Source organism: Mesoplodon bidens (assembly GCF_964165515.1).
Source record: "Mesoplodon bidens genome assembly, contig: HAP1_SCAFFOLD_103, whole genome shotgun sequence".
NCBI classification, from domain to species: domain Eukaryota; kingdom Metazoa; phylum Chordata; class Mammalia; order Artiodactyla; family Ziphiidae; genus Mesoplodon; species Mesoplodon bidens.
Window position 1 is genome coordinate 711,318 of NW_027672700.1, and position 21,343 is coordinate 732,660.

The 21,343-nt window shown below is 52.1% G+C and overlaps 3 protein-coding genes across 3 annotated transcripts; all 3 read left to right on the plus strand.

Annotated features, from left to right (window-relative positions):
- The first annotated feature begins 1,258 nt into the window (after positions 1–1,258).
- Positions 1,259–4,290, plus strand: LOC308609805 (interferon regulatory factor 6-like). Its single transcript, XM_081259106.1, has 3 exons — positions 1,259–1,340; positions 2,365–2,493; positions 4,033–4,290. The coding sequence occupies exons 1-3, from the start codon at positions 1,274–1,276 to the stop codon at positions 4,257–4,259; spliced, it is 423 nt and encodes a 140-aa protein (XP_081115232.1). The 5' UTR covers positions 1,259–1,273; the 3' UTR covers positions 4,260–4,290.
- A 43-nt stretch (positions 4,291–4,333) lies between these two features.
- LOC308609794 (BCL-6 corepressor-like) lies at positions 4,334–13,329 on the plus strand. Its single transcript, XM_081259096.1, has 6 exons — positions 4,334–4,422; positions 5,084–5,137; positions 5,608–5,794; positions 11,237–11,482; positions 12,740–12,900; positions 13,231–13,329. Exons 2-5 carry the CDS (start codon positions 5,084–5,086, stop codon positions 12,877–12,879), a joined length of 627 nt encoding a protein of 208 aa, XP_081115222.1. The 5' UTR covers positions 4,334–4,422; the 3' UTR covers positions 12,880–12,900; positions 13,231–13,329.
- A 62-nt stretch (positions 13,330–13,391) lies between these two features.
- LOC308609796 (BCL-6 corepressor-like) lies at positions 13,392–20,598 on the plus strand. Its single transcript, XM_081259100.1, has 4 exons — positions 13,392–13,485; positions 18,366–18,532; positions 19,683–20,342; positions 20,515–20,598. The coding sequence occupies exons 1-3, from the start codon at positions 13,402–13,404 to the stop codon at positions 19,867–19,869; spliced, it is 438 nt and encodes a 145-aa protein (XP_081115226.1). The 5' UTR covers positions 13,392–13,401; the 3' UTR covers positions 19,870–20,342; positions 20,515–20,598.
- The last annotated feature ends 745 nt before the right edge of the window (positions 20,599–21,343 follow it).

Sequence of the window (21,343 nt, forward strand, 5' to 3'; positions counted from 1 at the left end):
TGGACTTAACCATGCTGGTCACTGACCAGCTTTATCCCCCTTTGAAAACGAGTAGACTGGCATTCTGGATTATATGTCAGTCTCTTACGAGCTTGGTTGGCATTACTGAAAAAATAAAAGTTGTGGATCCACAAACCCATAGACTCTATAGGCTATGTTCCGCTGCAGAATTCTAACTACATGGCCACCTTATCTTCCTAACATCAAGTGGGAGCAGTCTGGCCGGTCCATCTCGTTCTCTTGATCTTGAGTCCTCTGCAAAAGACATCCCCCTTTTCTGTGCCAGCACATACGTCACAGCCCTGAAGAAAGTGTAGACATCTGAGGTACGTTAACAGTGGGGGAGGGCTGATATCCCGTGAACAGACACATAGATGCCTGTTAGACCTGGAAATTGAAAACCAGAGAGGCGGGGCCACACTGGTTTTGGCCCAGGCCACCAGCCACTGGTGTTCCCAGCAAAATGTTCCCAATGTGGGAGTTTGAGGAAGCAGGGAAAGGCAGGTGGTGTGAGTTTATTAGGACTTGAGGCCCTCAGCCTCGCACTGAGGCCAGCTGAACCCCCAGAGCGTGCTTCCTGCCCTCCTATGGGCTGCTACTCCTAAAGGTACTTGGTTTCAACAGTTATTTGTGCATCAGATTAAAGACTGAAGTGAGAGGGAACTGCAAGCCTAAATTCTTCATATCATACGCCACCTCCCTTTCTCTTCTTATTATATAAGCAATTCATGTGAAAAACAAATAAGGCTAACAAAACAAAACAAAATTACCTGAAGTCTTGCTATCCAAAAGTTGCCATGAGTATTTTGGTGTATACTTGTTCCAGATTTTTCTTTATTTTCAACCCTTCATTAAGGCCATTGTTGTCCTGACAGATGATGCTGCCACAAGCACTTGAGATGAGGCTCCTCTTTTTAAAATACTGTATTTGCATTTGGCTTAATTTGTCTCAGGCCTTGCCTTGCCTGGTCCCCAGCGTGGTGTCTTCTGCTGCAGTCTCTGTAAATTGGAGTTGGGGTGATGGGGCGGTCAGGCAGGGCTGTGTGTATCTGTGTCTGTACGAGGGAGGGCGGGCACACTTTCCAGTGTTTCTGGGCAACAAGCAGGCACTCACTGCAGTTTCCTATCCCTCAGGCCTGGGCTGTGGAGACAGGGGAAGTACCAGGAAGGGGTGGACGACCCCGACCCAGCTAAATGGAAGGCCCAGCTCCGCTGTGCGCTCAACAAGAGCAGGGAATTCAACCTGATGTACGACGGCACCAAGGAGGTGCCCATGAACCCAGTGAAGATATATCAAGTGTGTGACATCCCCCAGCCCCAGGGCTCTATCATTAACCCAGGTGAGGCCCCAGCTGCTGGGGAGAAGGTGGACAGTGTGCCAGGTTCCGGGCTGGACCCTTAAAGCGATAGTCGACTTGAAAGTCGCCTCGCTTACAAAGTTGAAGACTGGTAAATAAAGCAAGAAATGCTGTCCCTAGAAAGAACCCAGAGAACAAAAGATATAAACTCAGCACAGTCTTCCTGCCCACCCAGTGGAACAGTAAAGCATTAGAAAGAAGAGGGGGTATTGAGTTCTATAAAAAATAACTTCTCTTGGGACTCAACACTGAGAAGAGAGGCCAGGTAGTTTAGAAGAAGGAGGGCTTAAAACTTAGAAGGTCTGAGTTATAAACCTCGGTCTTTCCATTTCACTACTTGTGGGACATTGAATCAAGTCATTCAACGTTTTGAGCGTCAGCTTCTTCCACTATAAAATCTGGGTTCTCATCTTTCCTGCGTATTTCAAAGGCTGTTCTAAGAATCAATTGCCATGACATTATGAAGGCTATTAAGTTCTCTTTATAAATGATGGGTAAGTGATCATTTAATTTGTATGGTATTTTTCCTAGGAGAATACCACCTGATCCCTATATTTACTCAATGTTGAGCCAGTTCCGACTAAGAGCCAGATAATTTAGACTTGACCTCCAGTGAATCTAGTGAGGCTCTGCCATGAGGGAAGGGTCTGTCTTCACAGTAAGCTTATAAAGGAGAGAAGCTGTGCTCCTTGGGTCCTTAGAAGGGATGCGAATGTGTAGAAAGGGGTTTAGAGTAGGAATTAAAAGGTTTCTAGGAGAAGGGAGTAGGGTCTGCAGCTCCTGGATAGGGGAGGGGATGAGAGCTTGCACTGGGGCTCCGTAGGAGGAGCTGGGAGTGGGGTGAACACCCTTGGTTCCCACTCTTTGGCATTGAGGGTGCACACTGAACCCAAGGAACCTCTGTGCTGGCAGTGCCTAGCTTGAACAGTGGGTCAGCTGCAGGGATGACAGTGCAACGTGAGCGCCTCACTTTTGACCTTTGTGTGTGTGTGTGTTTCTCGGGTAGGATCCACTGGATCTGCTCCTTGGGATGAGAAAGATAATGATGTGGATGAAGAAGATGAGGAAGGTGAGCTGGACCAGTCACAGCACCACGTTCCCATCCAGGACACCTTCCCCTTCCTGAATATCAATGGTGAGTGGGGTGGGGGGTGGGACCGAGGCATGGAGAGGATGTAAGGGGCTTTGATTTTGCAACCGTTGACACCATATCCACCATTGCACTGGGAGCAGCGACCAGGCCCTGGGGCCAGGCTGCCAGTCTGTTAGCAAGTAGGAGTTATAGGCAAAGAAACTCTGTAGGCATAGTTATCCCAGTGGGGTGGCTTCTAGGCAGAGAGAGCATCTTCTGAATCTTATGTGATAATTCAGAGAAATTAAAAAATGAAATTCATTCTCAATCCCGCATACAAATACACAAGCTGTTACAAATTTTGCTGATTTCCTTCAGGCCAAGTGCAGGGATCCTTTTCGTGAATTGTAGGCAAACTCTTCTGCTATTTCCCTCGGTACAAATTTTCTGTCACTGCCTTAACAGCCTCTGCTAAGGCTGTATCGTGGGAAACTTGTGGCTCTACAGCTCTTAATACTAGGCTCTGATAAAATTTCTCTACTAGAGACGTTTATCTTTTTAAAATTTATTTATTTATTAATTTATTTTTTGTGGTACGCGGGCCTCTCACTGTTGTGGCCTCTCCCATTGCGGAGCACAGGCTCCGGACGCGCAGGCTCGGCGGCCGTGGCTCACGGGCCCAGCCGCTCCGCGACATGTGGGATCTTCCCGGACCGGGGCACGAACCCGTGTCCCCTGCATCAGCAGGCGGACTCTCAACCACTGCGCCACCAGGGAAGCCCTCTCTTTTTTTTAAATTGACTCTTTGAATTCAGCTTCCCAGGAAAGATGCGTTTAGAGGTTGGAGGGTCCCTGTGAGACAGAGCAGGTACTGCACCTCCCATTGCACGTTCTGAGGACGCTCAACCACAAGGTGAACTGCTCTTCCACAGCATCTTCACGTGAACTTTTCACTGACATGCTCCTAGTCATATGACTTGCAGTCAGTTGAGTAGCTTTTCACTACTTTTCTAAGTTCCATCTGGCTGCTAGGGTCAAATGAGATACTTTTGCCACCTAGAAAATTTAGTATATGAAGAGGATTCCTGTAGGATTTTGGAGTCCCCTTCCCTAGGTGATGCCCCTTCTTTTGAGAATCAGGAAATGACTCTTATCTGTCTACTTGCCCTCCTTCACTTACCCTGTCATTTAGAACCTTGCAACCAAGTGATGAGTAAAGACAACGATCATAGAGCTCTCTCAGGTTAATACTGCCACAGCTACATTCCCACTTGGTGCAATTTTAAGATTTGGACATTTGGAAATGTGAGATCCTTTCCCAAATCTTTGGCTCACTCATTCTGTTATTCTCACCCCTTAAACGGATGCAACCCATTTCCAGGATCATGATTTCCCTTTTTTTTTTTTTTTCCATTTTTTTTTAAAGCTAATATTGTGTGTCCGTACGTTATGGGCCACCTTGGATCCTTTATGGAAACATGTGAACATATATTAAAAATAAAAAAGTAAAATGTGGCCCTACAGCCACACCGGGATTTCATTGCCCTGAGAGAGGAGTTGGGGCACATCAGTGACTTCCACGAAGCCTATACTTTCAAACAGGCTCCGGGCCAGCCAGTTTCCGGCTTCAGCAAGGAGAATGTTCCAGCGGTAACCAACAAGGAGAACCTGGCGACGCCGGTCTCGACTCCATTCCTGGAGCCGACCCTGGGGAGCGACGGCTCTGCGGTCACGTTCGGGAAAACCCAAGAGGATCCCAAACCATTTTGCGTGGGCAGTGCCCCACCGAGTGTGGACGTCACGCCCACCGACACCAAACACGGAGCTGACGAGGCAGGATCAACCGATGGCAAAGTTCTGAACCCGAAGCCATCTAAGTTGGCAAAGAGAATCGCAAACTCCGCTGGTTACGTGGGTGACCGGTTCAAGTGTGTCGCTACCGGACTGTACGCAGACTCTAGTCAGCCTGGCCGGGACCAGCGGGCATTGCAGGTGAGCCCCCCCCCAATCCGAATTTCAGGAGCCTGACCAGTTGTCAGGTTTTTTTAATGTGTGAAGAGGAGGGGGCCGGGGGTATGATAGGGCAGGACACCGGGCTGATTTGGTTAATGAAGCTTAGGGTAATTGAAATGTTTGAAATGTGTCCAGTAAGGGGACGTAAGTGGATACTTGAAGTTATTCTGTAGATTTTAAGCGAACTCCACTGGAATGCTGATAACGGAAGTTTGAATTATTGCGAAGGATGTCTAAAAGACTGCATGACATTTACCTATCAATCGCTTTGATTTCTCTGCCGTTACTGTACGTTAACAAATATACCTAAAAGCGCTGCTTAGAATGCCTTACGTGATACTTGGTGGAGGTGTGTAGCGGCCGCATGTCTGTGAGATTCGTGCAATTTTTTTTTCCACCCAAAAAACAAACAAATAAACAAAACAAAAAAACAAACCTTGCTTAAAGGGATAGAGTATGTATTTAACTTGCTAGTGAATGATAGATGTTGTATAGGAATTTCCTTAAGATATTTTACTTTTAATTAAAAGACAAATAAAGCCAAATTGTTTTGCAATGTTAAGAAAAAAATTGGTTTATGCTTATAAAAATGGATGAAGTTATCTAAATGATGCATTGAGTGCCCATTTTAATTACATAGATGGAAGGATTACAAGAGGACAGTATTTTATGTCTACCCGCTGCTTACTGTGAGGTCAATTCTTCAAATTTTTATTACTAGAATCTTCCATAAACCTTTTGAGTTAAATTTCATTTCCAAATATACAAAGGGAAGTTTGTGGGCCATGGTCGTCTTTATTCACTGTGCATTTGTTTTCTTTTCTGTTGTGTTTTTGTTTCGTTTTCTTTGCGTTGTGTTTTTGTTTTGTTTTATTTACCTTCGAAAGAGAATGTCTGTCTCTATGCCACAGTGTATGTATGGCTATACATACACACCACATATATCTCTACATACATATGGCTTTAGGAATAAAGAGTGTGTGACTAGTTACACATAGACACTCTTACGTTTTATCGTTCAATTTTAAAATATCTCAGTTGTATCATAAATTGTGGTTGGTTTTGGGCAAACTTTTCTTTGAAGATACTTTCCTTTAAGGTAAGGGCAGTGAAATAGCTTTGGTGGTAAGGTGTGTCTTTTTTCCATCTCCGTTCTCTTTGTAGCGTGCAGTGATGCGCTTCTCAGAGTTGGAGATGAAAGAGCGAGAAGGTGGCCACCCCACGACCAAAGACTCCGAGGTGCGCAAATTCAGCCCCGCTGACTGGGAAAGGCTGAAAGGAAGTCAGGACAAAAAGCCAAAGTCGGTCGCCCCGGAGGAGGCCATTGCCGACCAGAACGACAGTGAGAGATGTAAGTGAACCCAGGCGGCTCGCGTGTGGTACCACGTCGGTGGGAACGGGGCGCTTCCGCTCCCAGTGCCGAGGGAGGTGAGAGGAAACAGTACGCTTCCGACGGCCCAGCGTCTGGGTGCTGGCTGTTCGGAGAACGGGCTGCTCTGGGCACCCTTCCCAGCTGTGGATTGCAAGGCTGGTTGTCCTTTGGAGCGTTGCGGCATCCAGGAGTGAAGCACCTATGAAATGCTCTTTCCTGGCACGCGTCTCCTTTTTCCGGAGCAATGCTAGTCCTGTAGTTAGTAATAGTCTGATACAGTAGAGCAGAGGAATGGCAGTGCAGGACCTCCGGCGTAGCAGGTATGTGTTCTGTTGTGTAGCAGGTACGGACACGGGTTTTTGGTAGCAGTGGAATGACACTTGCAGCCAGAGCCAGACCCTCCAGAGTGACAGTCTCCTGTGGGAGGGGGTGGACAGTACTCGGATTCTCCCTCCAGAGGCAGAGGTTTCGTTCAAGTGCGATGAGGGCTGATGAAGGCCCCAGAGAGATGAGCATCATTGTGTTCTGTGGAGGCTCGTTTGCAGCCATGAGGAGCTGACACCACGCTCCCAGGCCGTGGGACCAACGAGGCCGTTCTTCCCACCAGACGGCTGTGTTCTGTTCTGGAGGCCGAACTGGAGAGAAAGCTCGTGTTGGCCTCGAGTCACACTCTGCGGTCCCCTCAGCTGCTCCCCCACTGGGGTTGACTTCGGGCTTGGCCCTCGAGACTTCCTGGGCTAATGAGATGCGTTGGCAGCAAGTGGAGGTCTTTCTCCCGCTTTCTTCCGTGTGCGTGCTTGTGGCTGTGGCCTGCAGCCTGCTCCGGACCCCAGAAACCTCACCGGTGATGGTGAGTGAGGGCACCTCGGTGAACGTCGAGGACAGGGTGGGCGTGAAATCCTTCTGAGACGGGACAGTCGGGGGTGGTGGGCACGTTTGGGAGGCCCAGGCCCTTGGACCCGGTCGTAGGGTCGGCGTTCGCCCGCACGCTTAGGTCGTGGGTGCCTGATGCAGTTCGGGAAAATTGTGGTCAGCCACAGCGTGTGCTTCTCTCTGCTGCTTGGAGCACTGCCCTCCCCCAGCTCATCTTTGGGGTCAGACAAAGGCCTGTGGCCACGGTTCTGGGTAAGCCACACCGGGACCGGTGTGTCCTACGTGGCTCCCGTAGAAGGGGATTTCTGGGGCTAGTCAGTGGCGGCCTTACCCGAGGGATGGGGCTCTCGATGTGCCTGGAGTAGACGATTCCGAGCTCCTCCCCCTCGGGATTGGAATGAAAAACGGAGGGTCCAGGCCACCCTGAAGCAGCAAGAAGGCCTCCCTCCTTGCCTGTGCTCACAGCTGACACGCAGCCCTTACCCTCCCGAGTGGCCTCATAACTCAGCTCTTGGGGAAGTTTCTCAGAGAGATGTGGTAAAAGTGGGCAACGCCAAGTTCACGGGTATGCACTTTTCTGAGGAGGGGATCTTCCTGTTGTGGGTGGACGGTGAGGGAGGCTGGAGGAAGGGAGCGGGCAGTTAACCTGCCTCGAGTCTTCTCGCCCTTTTCTCCAGCAACGTGGCCAAACCCAGGGTGGCCGCTGCCCTTCACGTCTCAGTGGCCTCACCTGCCCTTCTTCCCAGAGACGTTTGTGTGCGTCCTTCCCAGTCTTTCCTGCTGAGCGTGGAGACGAGAACTCGGTGTGGCTGATGGGGAGCAGGGTCTGAGCCCCAGATGATTCCGAAAGCCCCCTCCCCCCACCGCCTGCCTCCAATCTCAGACCGACCGACGGGTCTCTTCCTGGAGCACCCGGGACATGGCCCAGTGAGCCATGAATGGCCACCATGGGAGGGCAGGAGAAGGGTTGGGGAAGGTGAGGGGCTCCGTTTGAAAGGTTGGGGCAACGGAGGTGGGTTCCCCACCCACCCTCTGTCTTGTAGAGACGTGGGGTTTGTGAATAGCTGGTCAGGAAAGGTCACCTGAAGGGGCCACTGTTCTTACTGCGGCCTCCACGTCCAAGGCCCAGCAGGTGTTCATTCCATTCAGCTGGATATGAATGGGCCTTCTTGTTCTTGGGCCATCACGTCTTGAGCTGATATGGGCTCAGGTCCTTCTCATGGGTGTCGGTGTGGCCGAGAGCCGAGCTGTGAGCACATGGGAGCTGGGGCGAGGATTTGGGTCGGCCAGGGGTCTCAGAGAGGGTCCAGGACACCTTCAAGATGCCTTCCCCCTTCTGAGGCAGCCCCTACCCATGGAGGGCCCAGGAGCTTCTAAGGTGATGGGTGCTGTTTGCGCAGCCCTGGTTGTCCTGGTGCGGGTGCATCTTGTTGCTAGGGGCTTGTTTAAAAAAGAAATTAACTTGAATACACAGTGGCTGAGATACTCATTTATTCTTTATGATCACATGGGTGGCTGAGTGAAATTTTATTTTGGAAGTTCACCAAATGAGTTTGGAGGTTCCTCTGACTTGGAAGTTCATCACTAGGAACCCTCAGTGGCATTTGAAGATGGGGCGGGGCAAGGAGGCATTGGTCCCTTCCTTCTCAAACTTGGAGTAACCATCTCCCTTGCGAACCACTTGGCTGGGACAGGCCTAGGTCCTGCTCAGTGGCAGTGCCTGGCCAGGAGCTGGAGGAAGGCTCAGTCAAGGGGCTTCATGAAACTTCTTTGCTCAGGGAACTTCTCTTCCAGCTGAGCACCTGCACGTTTGTAAACTACTTTGGAACAGAGATCCCCTGCACTCCTTGTGTAGTGGGTGTAACTTTGAACAAGGTTAGCCCTGACTGGAGGTGCTATTATAGTTAAGCTACAGAGAAGGGGATTTTAATCCTGGGGAGCCTTCCATCAACTCAGAACCCTCTCACCTTGTTTAGGCCTCACTGGGCATGGCTCAACAGTGGTGAGGGTGCTTTGTTGCCACAGTGACTTGTAAATGTTGCTGTGGTGATGCTTCTGTGAGGTGATGCTATGGTACAACCATAATGAATTTGGGATATATGTGCTGTGAGTCATAGGACCATGCTGCAGGGACCACGTTCACATCTTGCTTAGACTGGGTGACCAAGGGCACATGGCTTCCCACTTTTAGAAGGGCCAAAAGTAGCAATGATGGCAAAGCCTGATGGTTAGGATCCCCGTGTATCTATTTATCTCCCCATCTCCTTTGCCCTCAAGGGTCATCCTCCTGTGGGTCGTGGTTAGAACAGTCTTTGAGAAGCTCCAAGTGACACGGAGCCTCTACCCCATAGCTGGTGGCCATGGGCATCTTGGGCAGTCGGGGTGGGTGTCCTTCAGGGTTATTACTGGCCTGGGTAAGGTCACACTAGCGTAAGGTCTTGGGGGGCCTTAGCTGAGGGGAATTGAGATCTTTGCCCTAAAAGGCTCTGGGGTTGGGGGAAGGGTGGATGGACCTAGTTTGGAAAAAGAAACTTTCAAATTGGACATGGGGGTTCTTAAGGTAGCCCTTCCATTCCTCCATGGATCCCCTCCCACGGAGCTTTTAGGGAAGGCTGATTGGACCAGAGAAGTCCAATGGTGTAACCAGCAGGGCTCACCTCTTAAAATTTCCTACATTTCAGGCCTGAGATTCAGGCTGGTCTGAAAGTCTTGGCATCTTTTGGTTAAAGGGATTTTTCCAGCCTTTCTCTGTGCTGAGCCCGGCCCGTGATTATGAAGCCCAACCTGGAGGGAGGCTAGCAGTAACATTCCCACTTTACAAGTGAAGGGGGCCGAGTTGTAAAGCGGCGCCATTCCTGCCCGAGTGTTTAAGAGGGTCACAGAGCAGCCCGAGTGAGAGTTGCAGCACGCCGTCTTCACCGGGCCTGCGGTAGCCTGGGCTGCATCACCCGTAAGCACAGGCCAGGAGTTTGGGGTTTCTCCTGCTGCCATGGCAGGAGACCCTCGCGGTTGGGGTGATTCCACCATTCCGGCAAGAGTAGATGGGGATCTCTCCCACCTTGGGATACCCTTGGAGAAAAGCTAAGTGTGTTCCACCATTGAGAACACAGGTCAGGCTAGCCCAGGCCTGGGTGAGGTTCATCCCCACAACTGGCTGCCATTAAATGCTGGGAATGCCCCCCAAGACAGGCTGATCAGGGGACCAGCCTGCTGAGCAGAAGTGGGAGTGATACTTGAAGTGGTCTAGGGAGAGGAGGAGGAATGCGAGCAGCATGTGAGGGGTGTGTCCATGATTTCATCTAGAAAAACGGGCTGTGGGAGCTTAGCTCAGGTGTTAACGAAATACCAAACTCATACACCCACCCCCACCCCCGGCCGGTGATGGACACAGGGTCATCTTCGGGGAACTCTTTACCAGCACAGTGATCATTATGGAATTATTTGTGTGTTAGAAACAATGTGACTAGCAAAGCAGTTGAACTGTTTCTTTGGCTAGAGCAAAAGTGAGGAGTGATGTTAGGCTGGGGTAATTGGAGGAAAAGCCCCAAGTGGATGCTAGATTGAGCAGAGGGGGCAGGAGCAACACAGGCGGAGCTGAGGTGTGAGCAGTTCAGCCCTGCCTGCCGCACCCCCCCACCCCACCCCCACAAAGGGGGTTGGAGTCTTGTCTTTGAAATGTCCTTAGATGCTTGTTGCCTGGGAAGGAAGGCGTGGAGACGTGCCAGGTGGGTGACTGGTGTCACTGAGGGCCTTCTTCCTAGACAGGAAATAGGAGCAGCCCCTCGATGGCAGTGAAATGCTTTTCCCCCCACGGGTGTGGAAAGAGGACAGACGGACTTGTAGCAATCTGGTTGAGTTCTTTGAAATTGCCCTTGACCCTTGTGTGTGCACCAGGAAGCCTTTCCTTTCCCTTTGCCAGGCTCCTCTTGCCTTGGTCTCCCCAGCTTCCCAGCTTCCCAGCCTCCCACCATTCTTTCCCTACCCTTTTTCTTCACCCTCGCCCCTGCTGACCCAAGTGAACATTGGTGCTATGTCTGTGTAGATGGCAGTTGGGGGCTATTTGGTCTCTTGATGACATCAGCCTTTTTTGTTGACTAGCAGCTGTTTCCATAGTCATTTGTAGCTCTGCCCTGATTGGTTGGATCTTACTGTGAGGTCACTCACCCCCCATTGTAGCTCTGCCCTGATTGGTTGGATCTTACTGTGAGGTCACTCACCCCCCCTTTAAAAGTAAGCCACCTTGGAGAGTTAAGCAGTTAGGGAGTGATCTCACATGCCTATAGACGGATGGTGTAGATGCCTCACCTTGACCCTTGAAGGATGGATTGTGAGTGGGCTACGCGCCTCATTTTCTGCTTTCTTTGCTGGTTGTGTTCAGCTGTCCTTCCTTTGGGACGTCTTTCTGAGGGTTTTGTGCTTCCGGCGTGTGAGGCCCCTGGTCTCCAAAGGGGGGTGGTCTGTTGGTAGCAGATTGCCTTGGGCGTGGGGGTCCTGCCTGCTCCTGGTGACCTTTGTTCCCTCCTTTCCGGGTTGTCTCCCCTCCCCTAGGGGAGTGTTTTGATGGAAGCAAACCTGACCGCTTTGAAGCCCCAGAAGACAGTGATCTTCCTGAGGACATGGACACGGAGCCCCCCAGAGAGTCCCCCGCCGACCAGGCGGCCCCGGACGCGTCACGCAGCCCCACCCTCCGGCTGAACAGAAAGCGCAAGGTGTCTGGCAATAGGAACCACACTGAGACCACTGTGCTCCCGGAGGACTCTCTGCTGAAAGCCAAGCGGAGACGGGTCTCCAAAGGTGAGCTCGGTTTGGCTTCGGGCCCGCAGGGCACCCTACGGAAGTCCTGGAGCGGAGCAGTGGAAAGTTCCAGTCCCACCCTGGATCCCTGGGGGGAGCCACTCACACCTCCCCACCCCCCACCCCCCCAAAGCCAGGTGGCGGGGCTGGAGCCCAAAGGTGGCCAAAGGTAAATAGACCCCCTCCCGAGACTTGGTGACAAGTTCCAGCCAACACAGTGACCACACCCCTCCCCTCCCCCACCCCTGTTAGTGATGTGTAAGACAGTTTGTCCCCCACCCCGCCCCGGGGGGCTTCTTCATTAATTTGTAGTTATTTCTCCATTAGCTGACTGGCCTGAGAGGGAAATGACAAACAGTTCCTGTAACCACTTAGAAGAGCCACATTATAGTGAGCTGACCAACCTGAGGTGTGCATTGAATTAACAGGGCTCCATCCCAGAAAGCAGCGCCGCTTGCTGCACCTTAGAGGACGGCGGGAGCAGAGAGCAAACCTGGCCGGCAGGGCAGGAAGGAAGTGACCCAGGCGGTTCAGCCTGCGGTCACCCCCCAGGGCAATAGCATCTCCGAAGAGAAACCTGGCAGGAAAAGGGCAGAGGCCAAAAGCAACAGCAGCTGGTTGGAGGAGTCCCTTAAATGCAGTGACAATGAACAAGGTACGCACGGGGCGGGGGGCGCTCCTGGAGGGTGGATCACCCGCCCTCTGTGGGAAACGGCCCTGGAGGGGACCTGAGCGCCATCCAAGTTGACAAGAGTAGCGTGTGGCGAGCGGGGAGTTTTCTTCCTGAGGTCCTTTCAGCCTGCACACTTCCTTATGGAATGGACAGTGAGGTGGGAGCTCGACTTCCTGGGCTGCTCCTCATCACCCAGCCCGCGGCTGGGCAGGAAGGGAAGTCTTGGGTGACCCCGGGCGCTTGTCAGTGCCCTCATTCCAGCCTCAGGCTGTCCCCAGTCGCCCTGTCCCGAGCACCCAGGCCCCCCACGGGTGGGGACGGGAGCGCACGAAGGGCTGGCTTCTGCCCTGTCTTGCGGCCCTTTGAAGCGACTTGCCATTTGGCGTTTCGTGGGTTAGCCTATTTGCCGGTTGAATGTGGGATGATTAAAATATTAGTGCTTTGAAAACATAATTGGTATATCTTTAAAAACTGAAGCTGCTCCAACGATCAGTGCTAACAATGGGCTTTTCTTTCCTCACCGGCTACAACTGTGTAACGCCCGCTGCTTCTCCCCCTGACAGATGTGCTGTGCATGGACGAAGAAATGGATCGGCAGCCTTCGCCCCTGCCGCAGCAATACACCGACAACAGCGAGAAACCATCCGCGAAGCGACCGTGCAAAACCAAGCATTTGATCCCTCAGGAGCCCAGGCGGGGCTTGCCGCTGCCAGGGGACTCCTAGGTGGACAATGCGGATGGCAAGGTACCTCTTGCCCCTGGCTCTCCCCCGTCCCCCGGGCCCGTGCAGGCACATCCCGCCTGCCTGCTTCTCTGCTTCTGGGGACAAAGCTTTCCTTTTCCTGAACCCCTCCCCCCAAAACGTCCCTGCCCCTTCCTAGGGGACCTGTCTCCTGGGTGGCGGTGAAGTTTCCAGCTAGTAAAAATGCAACCCCTTCCTCGCGCCCCGCCTCCCCCAGACAGAGAGGAGGAAAAGTGCTTTCCTCCACTCAGGTTTGTAACTCAGGGAGGAGGCGAACCAGGCGGGTGGTGGAAGGACAGCCTGAAATGTGTGCGCTGCCTGGTTTCGTGATAGGTGACCGTCCGGAGATTTTGAAAGCGGCCTGAGCCCAGTTCCGACTATGATCTTTCGCCGGCCAAGCAGGACCAGAAGCCCTTGGACCATTTGCAGCAATTGTTACCAGCTTCCCACGCCTCGCAGCTGACATGGTCAAGCTCCCCTCCAGAGACCACCCAGTCCCGCCCGATGCCACCGGAAGCGCGGAGACTTATTGTCAATAAGAACGCGGGCGAGACCCTCCTACAGCAGGCCTCCCGGCTTGGCTACGAGGTGAGCATCCTTGTGGGTGCCCCGGATCAGGATCCACCGGCTGCTGCTCCTTGGGTGGGGGACACACTGGCTGGGGATGGGGGGTGGGTCTCAGAGCCCAGCCCCCTCCACGTGGCGGGCTGGGCTGGGTGTTCCAGCAGGGTGTTTGCGTTGGCTCCGCTCACACTGCGGGCTGTTTGGTGGCTTGTTCAGTCGTGGTGTGAAAAGAAAGGCAGGCCTCTCTGATGTTCCGTTCCCGTTCAGGCAGGTAGGCTGCTTCGGCCAGTCTGGCTCACTTATCTCTGATATAAAATCTGACCTAACCCAGGGCTTGGCGACCAGGGGAATTTTAATGAGCCCTTTTGGAATCTGAATAGCAAGAAAGAGAGTAGGAGAGTAGTTATTAGCTCTACTAACTTGTGCTGTTTGGGGCAGAGTGATGCCCCTGTGGGGTAGCGGGTGGGAAGTGTCTGTGCAGAGTAGGGGTGGGAGTGGGGCAGACCTGAGCAGTCTCTTTCTGAGAGGGCACGGGAGCCGAGGGCTGATGGGCGGGGAGCAGGGGTTGAGCCTTGCACAAAACTCCCTGTCCACACTGCTGTATCACAACCCAGCACGGCTGATGACAGTGATGGCCTCTATTGCTAGAGCAACATAGAAAGATAGCTGATATCTGCTTAAGCCCGTGTGATCTGTAGTAACTCCTTTCACCCTGTTAACATCTTCACTTGGGAGTAACGAGTACTAGCCCACTCTCGGATGAGGAAACTGAGCCTCAGAGGGGTTAGCTGATACCCGTACAGGTAGCAATCCAGCAGTGCTCCACAGCCCACCACGCTCCTCAGCAAGACTGGCTCACACTGGAATTGCCCTTTTTACAGTTCAAAACCTCTGTGAGACCGATGACTCTCCATGCCCTGTGCAGTTCCCCCACCATACTTGTCAGTAGCAATTGTGATGTAATAGCCCACAGGGCAAGGGCATTTTTCTGTGCTGGCATCAGCCCTCTGGGAGTTGAATGGTGACAGTAAAACGCGGTTCAGCAGGCTGAGCGTGGAGGTGTGGCTGAGCACTGGGGTGGCAGGGCCCAGGCTGGCCCGGAGCCCTGGCGCCCACACCCTCAGCCAGCTCTGTGCCCCTGTTCCCCGTCTCCCGTCGTGTCCCCCCACCCCGGTCCATAGTGCCGTGAGCCCTTGGAAGTGTGCCTGCCTTGGCCCTAAGGCATGACTGTGGGTGGGAAGTTGGAAGCACTAGGGCTATGCTTAGTTTGGGGGTGTTTTGTTGTTGTTGTTGTGGGTTGAATGTGCTGTTGTTTATATCGACACGTCTCTTGGAGACCTCTCCATTAGCTAGAGAGCACTTTCTGGTAGTTAGCGCAGTTACTTGCAGGTGAAGTCCAAGGAGCACCCAGTTGGTTTCCCAAGAGCTGAGAGCGGGCGCCTAGGAGGACAGAGCAGATGTTGCACATAGTGTTGAGCTAGACCCCCCATGGTTGAGAAGATAGTCTCCTTGCTTCCAGCAAACGCTGGAGGTGGGGGGGAGACCCCTAACCCCAACTTTTGGGTTAGGGTTGAGAAAGTAGACTCCCGCTTCCAGCAAATGCTGGAGATGGGGGGGCGGGGTGCTGCTGCACCCGCCGTGGAGGGGCGGGGCTCCGAGCCCCACCTGTGAACTTGGCATCATTTCCAGCAGCCTCCGTTTGGGACCAGAGACGTCAAAAGACCCTCGTTGGTCCTCTAAGACAGTTTCCATTTTGGTTTGGTGGCTCTGAGGCCTGGACCAAGGGGCACTTGATCCATCCTTTTTTAGGCTACCTGGCCTTTGATTGCACAGGAAGCCTTGGGAATGTTTACGGTCGGATTTGTTTTTTTCTTCAAATGTAAATTTCAATATGTAGATTCCACACATCACCAGTGTTGATGCTGAACATTGTGACAAGTAGATGAACGCTTTCAACTTTGAATCCAACTTTCTGGGATTTCTCTGGGCAGAATTTTAAATGTTGGGATGATGGCGCAGTTGGGAGATGTGGCAGCTTCAACCTTTTCAAATTGAAGGACAGTTTGCTTAAGCAGATAAGGGTGTGGTTTGGGAGGGTTTTCCTGAAGTTTTGTCTTCAGCATTCTTGGTTATTTTCTTCTGCTTAGCCAGAGATACCATGTGCAGTATAAAGGCTGTCTGAGCTCTATGTCATGATAATCTGGTTCTGGAAGTTTAGAAACACACTCTGGCTTCAGATCCGCGTTAAATAGATCACTTGCATGGCCAAAGACCTCAAACCTTTCCCTCCTGGGAAAAAGGCTTCTATTTCTTAGGCTAAAACGCCAGTGTGCAACCACATGCTTGTGCCTTTAGCGGTGATGGTTAAATTTTCTATGAATTGAATAAGTCATGTTTTTTAAAAAGTTAATGAGGCATTTAATTAACTCACAACGTAGGGGTTATGGCCTTTATGGTTACATTTTGCGGGTAATGGCATTCGGCTTATAGCCGCTGAACAGAGAGCTGTCCGACAAAAGCAGTTTGACTTTGCTCGGGAATGGCTGGGCTGCCCTTCAGACACTCCCGTTTATTTCTAGCGGAGAAAATAAACCAAGGAATGTGTTGCGTCGACAGACTCGTCCCGCCTCTTCACCTTTCAGTTAGAGAAAGTGCTGGTGGCGACGGTTGCCATCCATTTAGAGGCCATCACCCTCCTAGCTAGGAGAGTGTAGTTAGCCCACTTGACCCCCAACAGGGAAGGCCTGTGGGATGCTCGTCACAGCTGGATTGCATCCCTCTAACTGGGGCCCTCTTGGGCCTTTTGAATCTTCCCAGCTGACCAGGTACCAAAGACCTGAGTTATAGGTCTAGTTAATTGAACTTGGGGTTTAATATCTCTGGGCCTCAGTTTCCAAGTGTTGAATGAGGATAGTACTACCTTCCTTTCCTGCTATCTCCTGGGTTATTGTGGGTGACAGAAGACGTACTCATCTGGGGAAATGAGAAGCACTGTGTAAACAGTGGGATCAACATGGTTGAGTTAGGACAGCCCGTGGCAAAAAGTCTGACCTGGCCGTGGGGCTACTGCTGCCTTTGCTGCCATCTTCCAGGAGAAGAGAGTTGACTTACCCACCAGCTTGGACGGCCTTTCATTTCTAGGTACCCTTGAATCTGCCCTAGTAGTGATGAAGGTTTCCAGGTGAAGGCCATGATTGTCACAGCAAATAAACCCTGGGTTGAGTAAATTGATGTGTGCACAGCAGTTGGTGGCATTCAGACCTGATCCCAGAGCCACGTGACAGGGCCTCTCCCTGGCTGGGGCACACAACTCATTAGCTTGCAGCCGTCCACTCAAGTCTGGCTAGTGAGGGCCTGCTAAAAGAGCAGCAGCTTCATGCGGTATCCTGGATACCAGGGCTCGGGGCAGGTGGCCTGGGAGCCCAGAGGATTGTGGGCTTTCTGGCAGGTTGGGATGTAAACGGAGAAACGCATTCGTGGGCGTGCCTTTTCTCTTCCTCCTCTTGTTTTGGAAGGGAGCTGCTGCAGTGACCTGAAGTAACAGGGCACCGATGGCCAGGTTTACCAGCATGCCCCATTAGGTTCACGTGGTAAGCAAATGGAACATTCTAGTTCGCTCCCAAGTGAGTGGTCACCTTTGATTGGCGTGTCCTCCAAAGGGCATAAAAGGTTTTACAGAACCCATCTTGCACTTATGGGCGGCTAGAATGACCCCCGTTTTAGGTTTAACAGATGAGTTACCTGAGAGATGTCACAAGGAGGCCTGTTCTGACCCCATCGCATCCCCCCTTACCCAGCAGACCATGTGTTGGGCCACATGCACGTTCTGCCTACTCCCAGCTCTCAGAACCTGACGGCTCTCTGCTGGGCATGACTTACCCAGTATAAACAGTATAATGTGTTTTCTGGTGGCAAATGCTTTCGATGTGTCTGAAAACTTTCTTAAGGTAATAAAACATTGAATAAGTTCCTGCTCTGCTTACTGGGAGTGGTTCATATTAATATTTTAACAAGCCAAAGAAATAAGGTTAATAACAGTGATCCTAATGCACAGTGTTGACACAGAACATCTCCGGGGGCGGGGGTGAATGTTTTATTTGATTCTTGAAATGTGGAGGTTGCAGCCTGTGGTGTATCAGGTTCCTGTCATTAACTTGAGTAAATATGAGAATATTAGACTGATTCTGCCCCGAGAGGGTGGAGTGAGGCAAAATAGAGGGTGGGGTTATTGGAGGCATTTTGTGTCATTCCTCGAGGATGGAGGGAGAGAGCTTCTCTTTAACTGTACTTAACGTACAGACAAGAGCATCTGAGGCCCAGGTTCTGATTTGGGGTCTTAACAGGGGGCGCGAGGATGTAGCTGACCTGGGTGTCCCTGCTTCTCTAAGCTGGGGAATGTTCTCCGGCTGATTTAAGCTCTCTTTAAGTGTTGGTCATCCATACTTTTATCTAAACTTGTGTTATCGTCCACTGCCACTGACTGAACAGACCCATCAAGTGAGAATGGTCTGTGCTTGGCAATGTGTCATCTAAGATGTTAGCAGCTGTGAGACTTCTGTACTGGTCACGTCGGCCCCTGGGCTGAGGGCTTTCATCGCTATCCGAATGCATCCTCTCAGCAGCCCTGTGGAAGCTTGGAGAAGTTCAAGGGTAACTTGCCCATGGCCAGGCCACTGGTGCAGCAGAGCCTTAGACAACACTGTCTGCATCTCCAAGCCCTTCTCACGCACTCTCACCCCCCACCAGGATGCCTGCCGCCTGCCCGCGCTATGTTGGGCTTTTGGCCCCAAGGATGTATGCCTTTGAAAGTGGGCACCGCCAAGCTATGGGGAGGTCACCCTTACAAGGTTCACTGTATGGTTGTCTGATGGTATCTCCTCTCCTCTCCTCTCCTCTCCCCGTAGGAAGCGGTCTTGTACTGCCTGGAGAACAAGATTTGTGATGTGAACCACCGCGACAACGTGGGTTACTGTGCCCTGCACGAGGCTTGTGCAAGAGGTTGGCTCAACATCGTACGACACCTCCTTGAATATGGCGCCGATGTCAACTGCAGTGCCCAGGATGGAACCGGGTCAGTGGCGGTCTTGCTCTTGGCGTGGCCCTGCTGGGGCATAGGCAGTGGTTCTCAGGGTGTGCGGGGAACCCCAGAAGGAAAGATGGAGACTGAGTGCCATGTAAGCACACTGGTGGCGGAGTCCTCTAGAATGGAATCGGACAGATCTTTCTGGCAAATTTACATAGAACTTTAAAACTCTGTGACAGTCTTATGGACAGAGGTCCCTGAAAATGTTGAGCCTCCATGAATAATCAGGGTTGTTCTCTTTTAAGACCCTGGACTCTTCACCAGCGTCTGTTGAATCTCAATCTTGAACATATATGTGAGTTGAAAGTTGCAGGAGTACAGACAGGTCCAGTGGCAACTGGCTTGATAGGACCTGCCGTGTCCACCCACATCCCTGGGCCTGGCCCCCACTCTGTCCTTGACCTCGGTTTATTGGCCAGAGGCCCAGGTCTGAGTCAGCCCAAGCATCTTCCTGGTTGTACCTGGGATGCCACCACGAGGCAGGGCACTGGGGCTTTCCTGACGGTCATAACATTAGCAAAACCGTAAGGTATTTGGTGGTTCGTGGTTTCCAAATAGCATCCTTTCTGGATGGGACTGCGGACAGTGTTCCTGACCCCAGCGGACACGGGCAGGAGGACTCTGTATCCTCCTGAGAACTCGCCCTGCCTGTCGACTGCTTCTGGGCGAGAGGGTTGATCACTCATCTCCAAGTTGGTTTCACGAGAGGTTCCACTTTGCCCCCAGTTTCTTTTACAAACTGTACTTTTTGGGTTTTGTTTGTAATGGTATAACAATGGCTTGTCGTATCTGCTTCCGTGATGCTGGGATTCTTCCCCCCACCCCGCCGTACGTTACCTTCTTACAGTCTGTCACTATTTAAGTTCATTGGAAACGTTTTCATCGTGGCCTGAGTTCCTCCTTGGGCCATGCATTAAGAGAGATTTGCATTGAAGAATTAGGCCTGAGATGGTCCCTTCACCTGTCCCGTAAAGGGTTATGTGTTGAAATAACAGAGTAATTTGGCGCAGCGACCGTACACTCACCTCCTCGGTGAAATAGCGTGCCTACGAGGCTTGGCCGCACACGCTCGATTTTGCCCCGTGTCCTTAGAAGCAAGCGTCGCGTGCACGGGTGTAATCCCCCGCACCTCTCCTAGGCCTCTCCACGATGCTGTCAAGAATGATCATCTCGAAATTGTCCACTTGCTCCTCTCCTACGGTGCTGATCCTACCCTGGCTACGTACTCAGGTAGAACCATCAAGAAAGTGAACCACAGCGAACTTCTGGAGAAGTTCTTAACAGGTACGGCAGAGGTCAAGACATGGTCTTGTTCAAGCATCTAGACGGTGACTTCACAGCCTTTCACCTGGGTTCCCCCTACCCCCACCCCCCCGTTTACTCTAAGTGACCCTTTACTGGGAAAAGCGGCCCAACGTTAGTCTGTCAAAGAAGAGATACATACTTTGAGTTTTGCAAGGTGGGGGGCTGGAAAACTCTTAGCTAGCCAGGCTAGCTTTTGTTTGGCAGGCTGGGGCGGTGAGGCGGGCAGTCCCTCAGGAAGGCGGGTGGACGCGTGGGGAGGTTTCAGTCAGATACCTGGAGGCGTGTGCAGTGGGACTTGTCAGGAGGTGACACCAGCCCCAGCGTGAGATGTTCCCGAACTCCAGCAGCATTTGCCTCTTACCAGCAGGCGTTATCTTGTTTCTCTCTCTCTCTCTCTCTCCCCCTCTCTCTCCACACTGTTGAAATAACCTGCAGGCTCCTGACAACGGTAACCCCGGTTGCTCTTCGGAGTTCTCTGGCAGCTGTGTGTGTGGTGAGCAGCCTTGTTCGTTTCAGTTGGGCTTGTGGGGGTGGGGGTGGGGGTGGTGGTGGTGCTGTGAGCAGGGCTTGCTTGGGAAAGAATTTTTCCAGGGTCCTTTTTGGCGAACAGCTGGAATCTTGCTCCAGCTTACTGACCTCTCTCTTGTATGCCCCCCCCCGGTTAGAACCAGATGATGAAAGTGGTTACGATGTTTTAGCAAATCCCCCAGGACCGGAGGACCAGGATGACAGCAACGAGGCCTATGGTAACCTATTGGAGTTTGAATTTTCCAAAGACCCCGTTTTGCCGTGTTATAACGTCCAGGTGTCCGTCGCTCAGGGGTGAGCGTGGCCAGCGTGTGGTCGAGAGCCAGCCCAGCTGCTCTGTGGGGTGGCAGGAGTTAGAAATCCCCTTCAGCAGATGAGGGTGGATGGGTTGGGGGGGTGAGTGAATTCCTCACCAAGTGTCCACCGACCTCACATAATGCAGTGGAACTTTTCCAGAAAAGTTTGGGGGATGGGAGGGCTCCCAGCCAACTGCCCTCATTGGAACACACCCCTAGAGCCCAAAGGACACGGGAGTCAGCGACTGCAATTGCACAGTTTCAGTCACTAAACTCTTGGGGAAGGGATCCTCCCCAAACGGCTACCATAGGGGCCTTCCAAGGCGCGTGAGGTCCACGGGACAATACTGATGTGTACCCTCTTCTCGTATAAGATTAGAGAAAGCCGTATGTGGCACCTGGGATCTTATGTGTCTTCAGATTTGCTTAGATCGAGTCTTGTCCCCACAGTCGGGCCACTGTGCCCCATGACCAACCCTTCGGGGTGAACACATCAGGAAACCTTGCTCTGCTGTGTGTTGACCCCGGTGCTTAAGGAGTAGCATCCTCCTTGGACTCTGAGGCTGGGACCGTGTCTGCCTTTGTGGTGACATTGTATTCGGGATAGAGATGATAAAGCGTGGCAGGGTATCAGGAAGGATTGTACCACCTCCCTTCTCGAAAAAGCCTC

Coding starts and splice junctions, on each gene's coding strand:
- LOC308609794 (XM_081259096.1), top strand. CDS start 5,084: ATGGAAGGATTACAAGAGGACAGTATTTTATGTCTACCCGCTGCTTAC. Junction 5,795..11,236: donor CCAGAACGACAGTGAGAGAT/GTAAGTGAACCC, acceptor CCCCTCCCCTAG/GGGAGTGTTTTGATGGAAGC. Junction 11,483..12,739: donor GCGGAGACGGGTCTCCAAAG/GTGAGCTCGGTT, acceptor GCATGGACGAAG/AAATGGATCGGCAGCCTTCG.
- LOC308609805 (XM_081259106.1), top strand. CDS start 1,274: ATGAACCCAGTGAAGATATATCAAGTGTGTGACATCCCCCAGCCCCAG. Junction 1,341..2,364: donor GGGCTCTATCATTAACCCAG/GTGAGGCCCCAG, acceptor TTTCTCGGGTAG/GATCCACTGGATCTGCTCCT. Junction 2,494..4,032: donor CCCCTTCCTGAATATCAATG/GTGAGTGGGGTG, acceptor ACTTTCAAACAG/GCTCCGGGCCAGCCAGTTTC.
- LOC308609796 (XM_081259100.1), top strand. CDS start 13,402: ATGCCACCGGAAGCGCGGAGACTTATTGTCAATAAGAACGCGGGCGAG. Junction 13,486..18,365: donor CCTCCCGGCTTGGCTACGAG/GTGAGCATCCTT, acceptor CTCTCCCCGTAG/GAAGCGGTCTTGTACTGCCT. Junction 18,533..19,682: donor AGTGCCCAGGATGGAACCGG/GTCAGTGGCGGT, acceptor CACCTCTCCTAG/GCCTCTCCACGATGCTGTCA.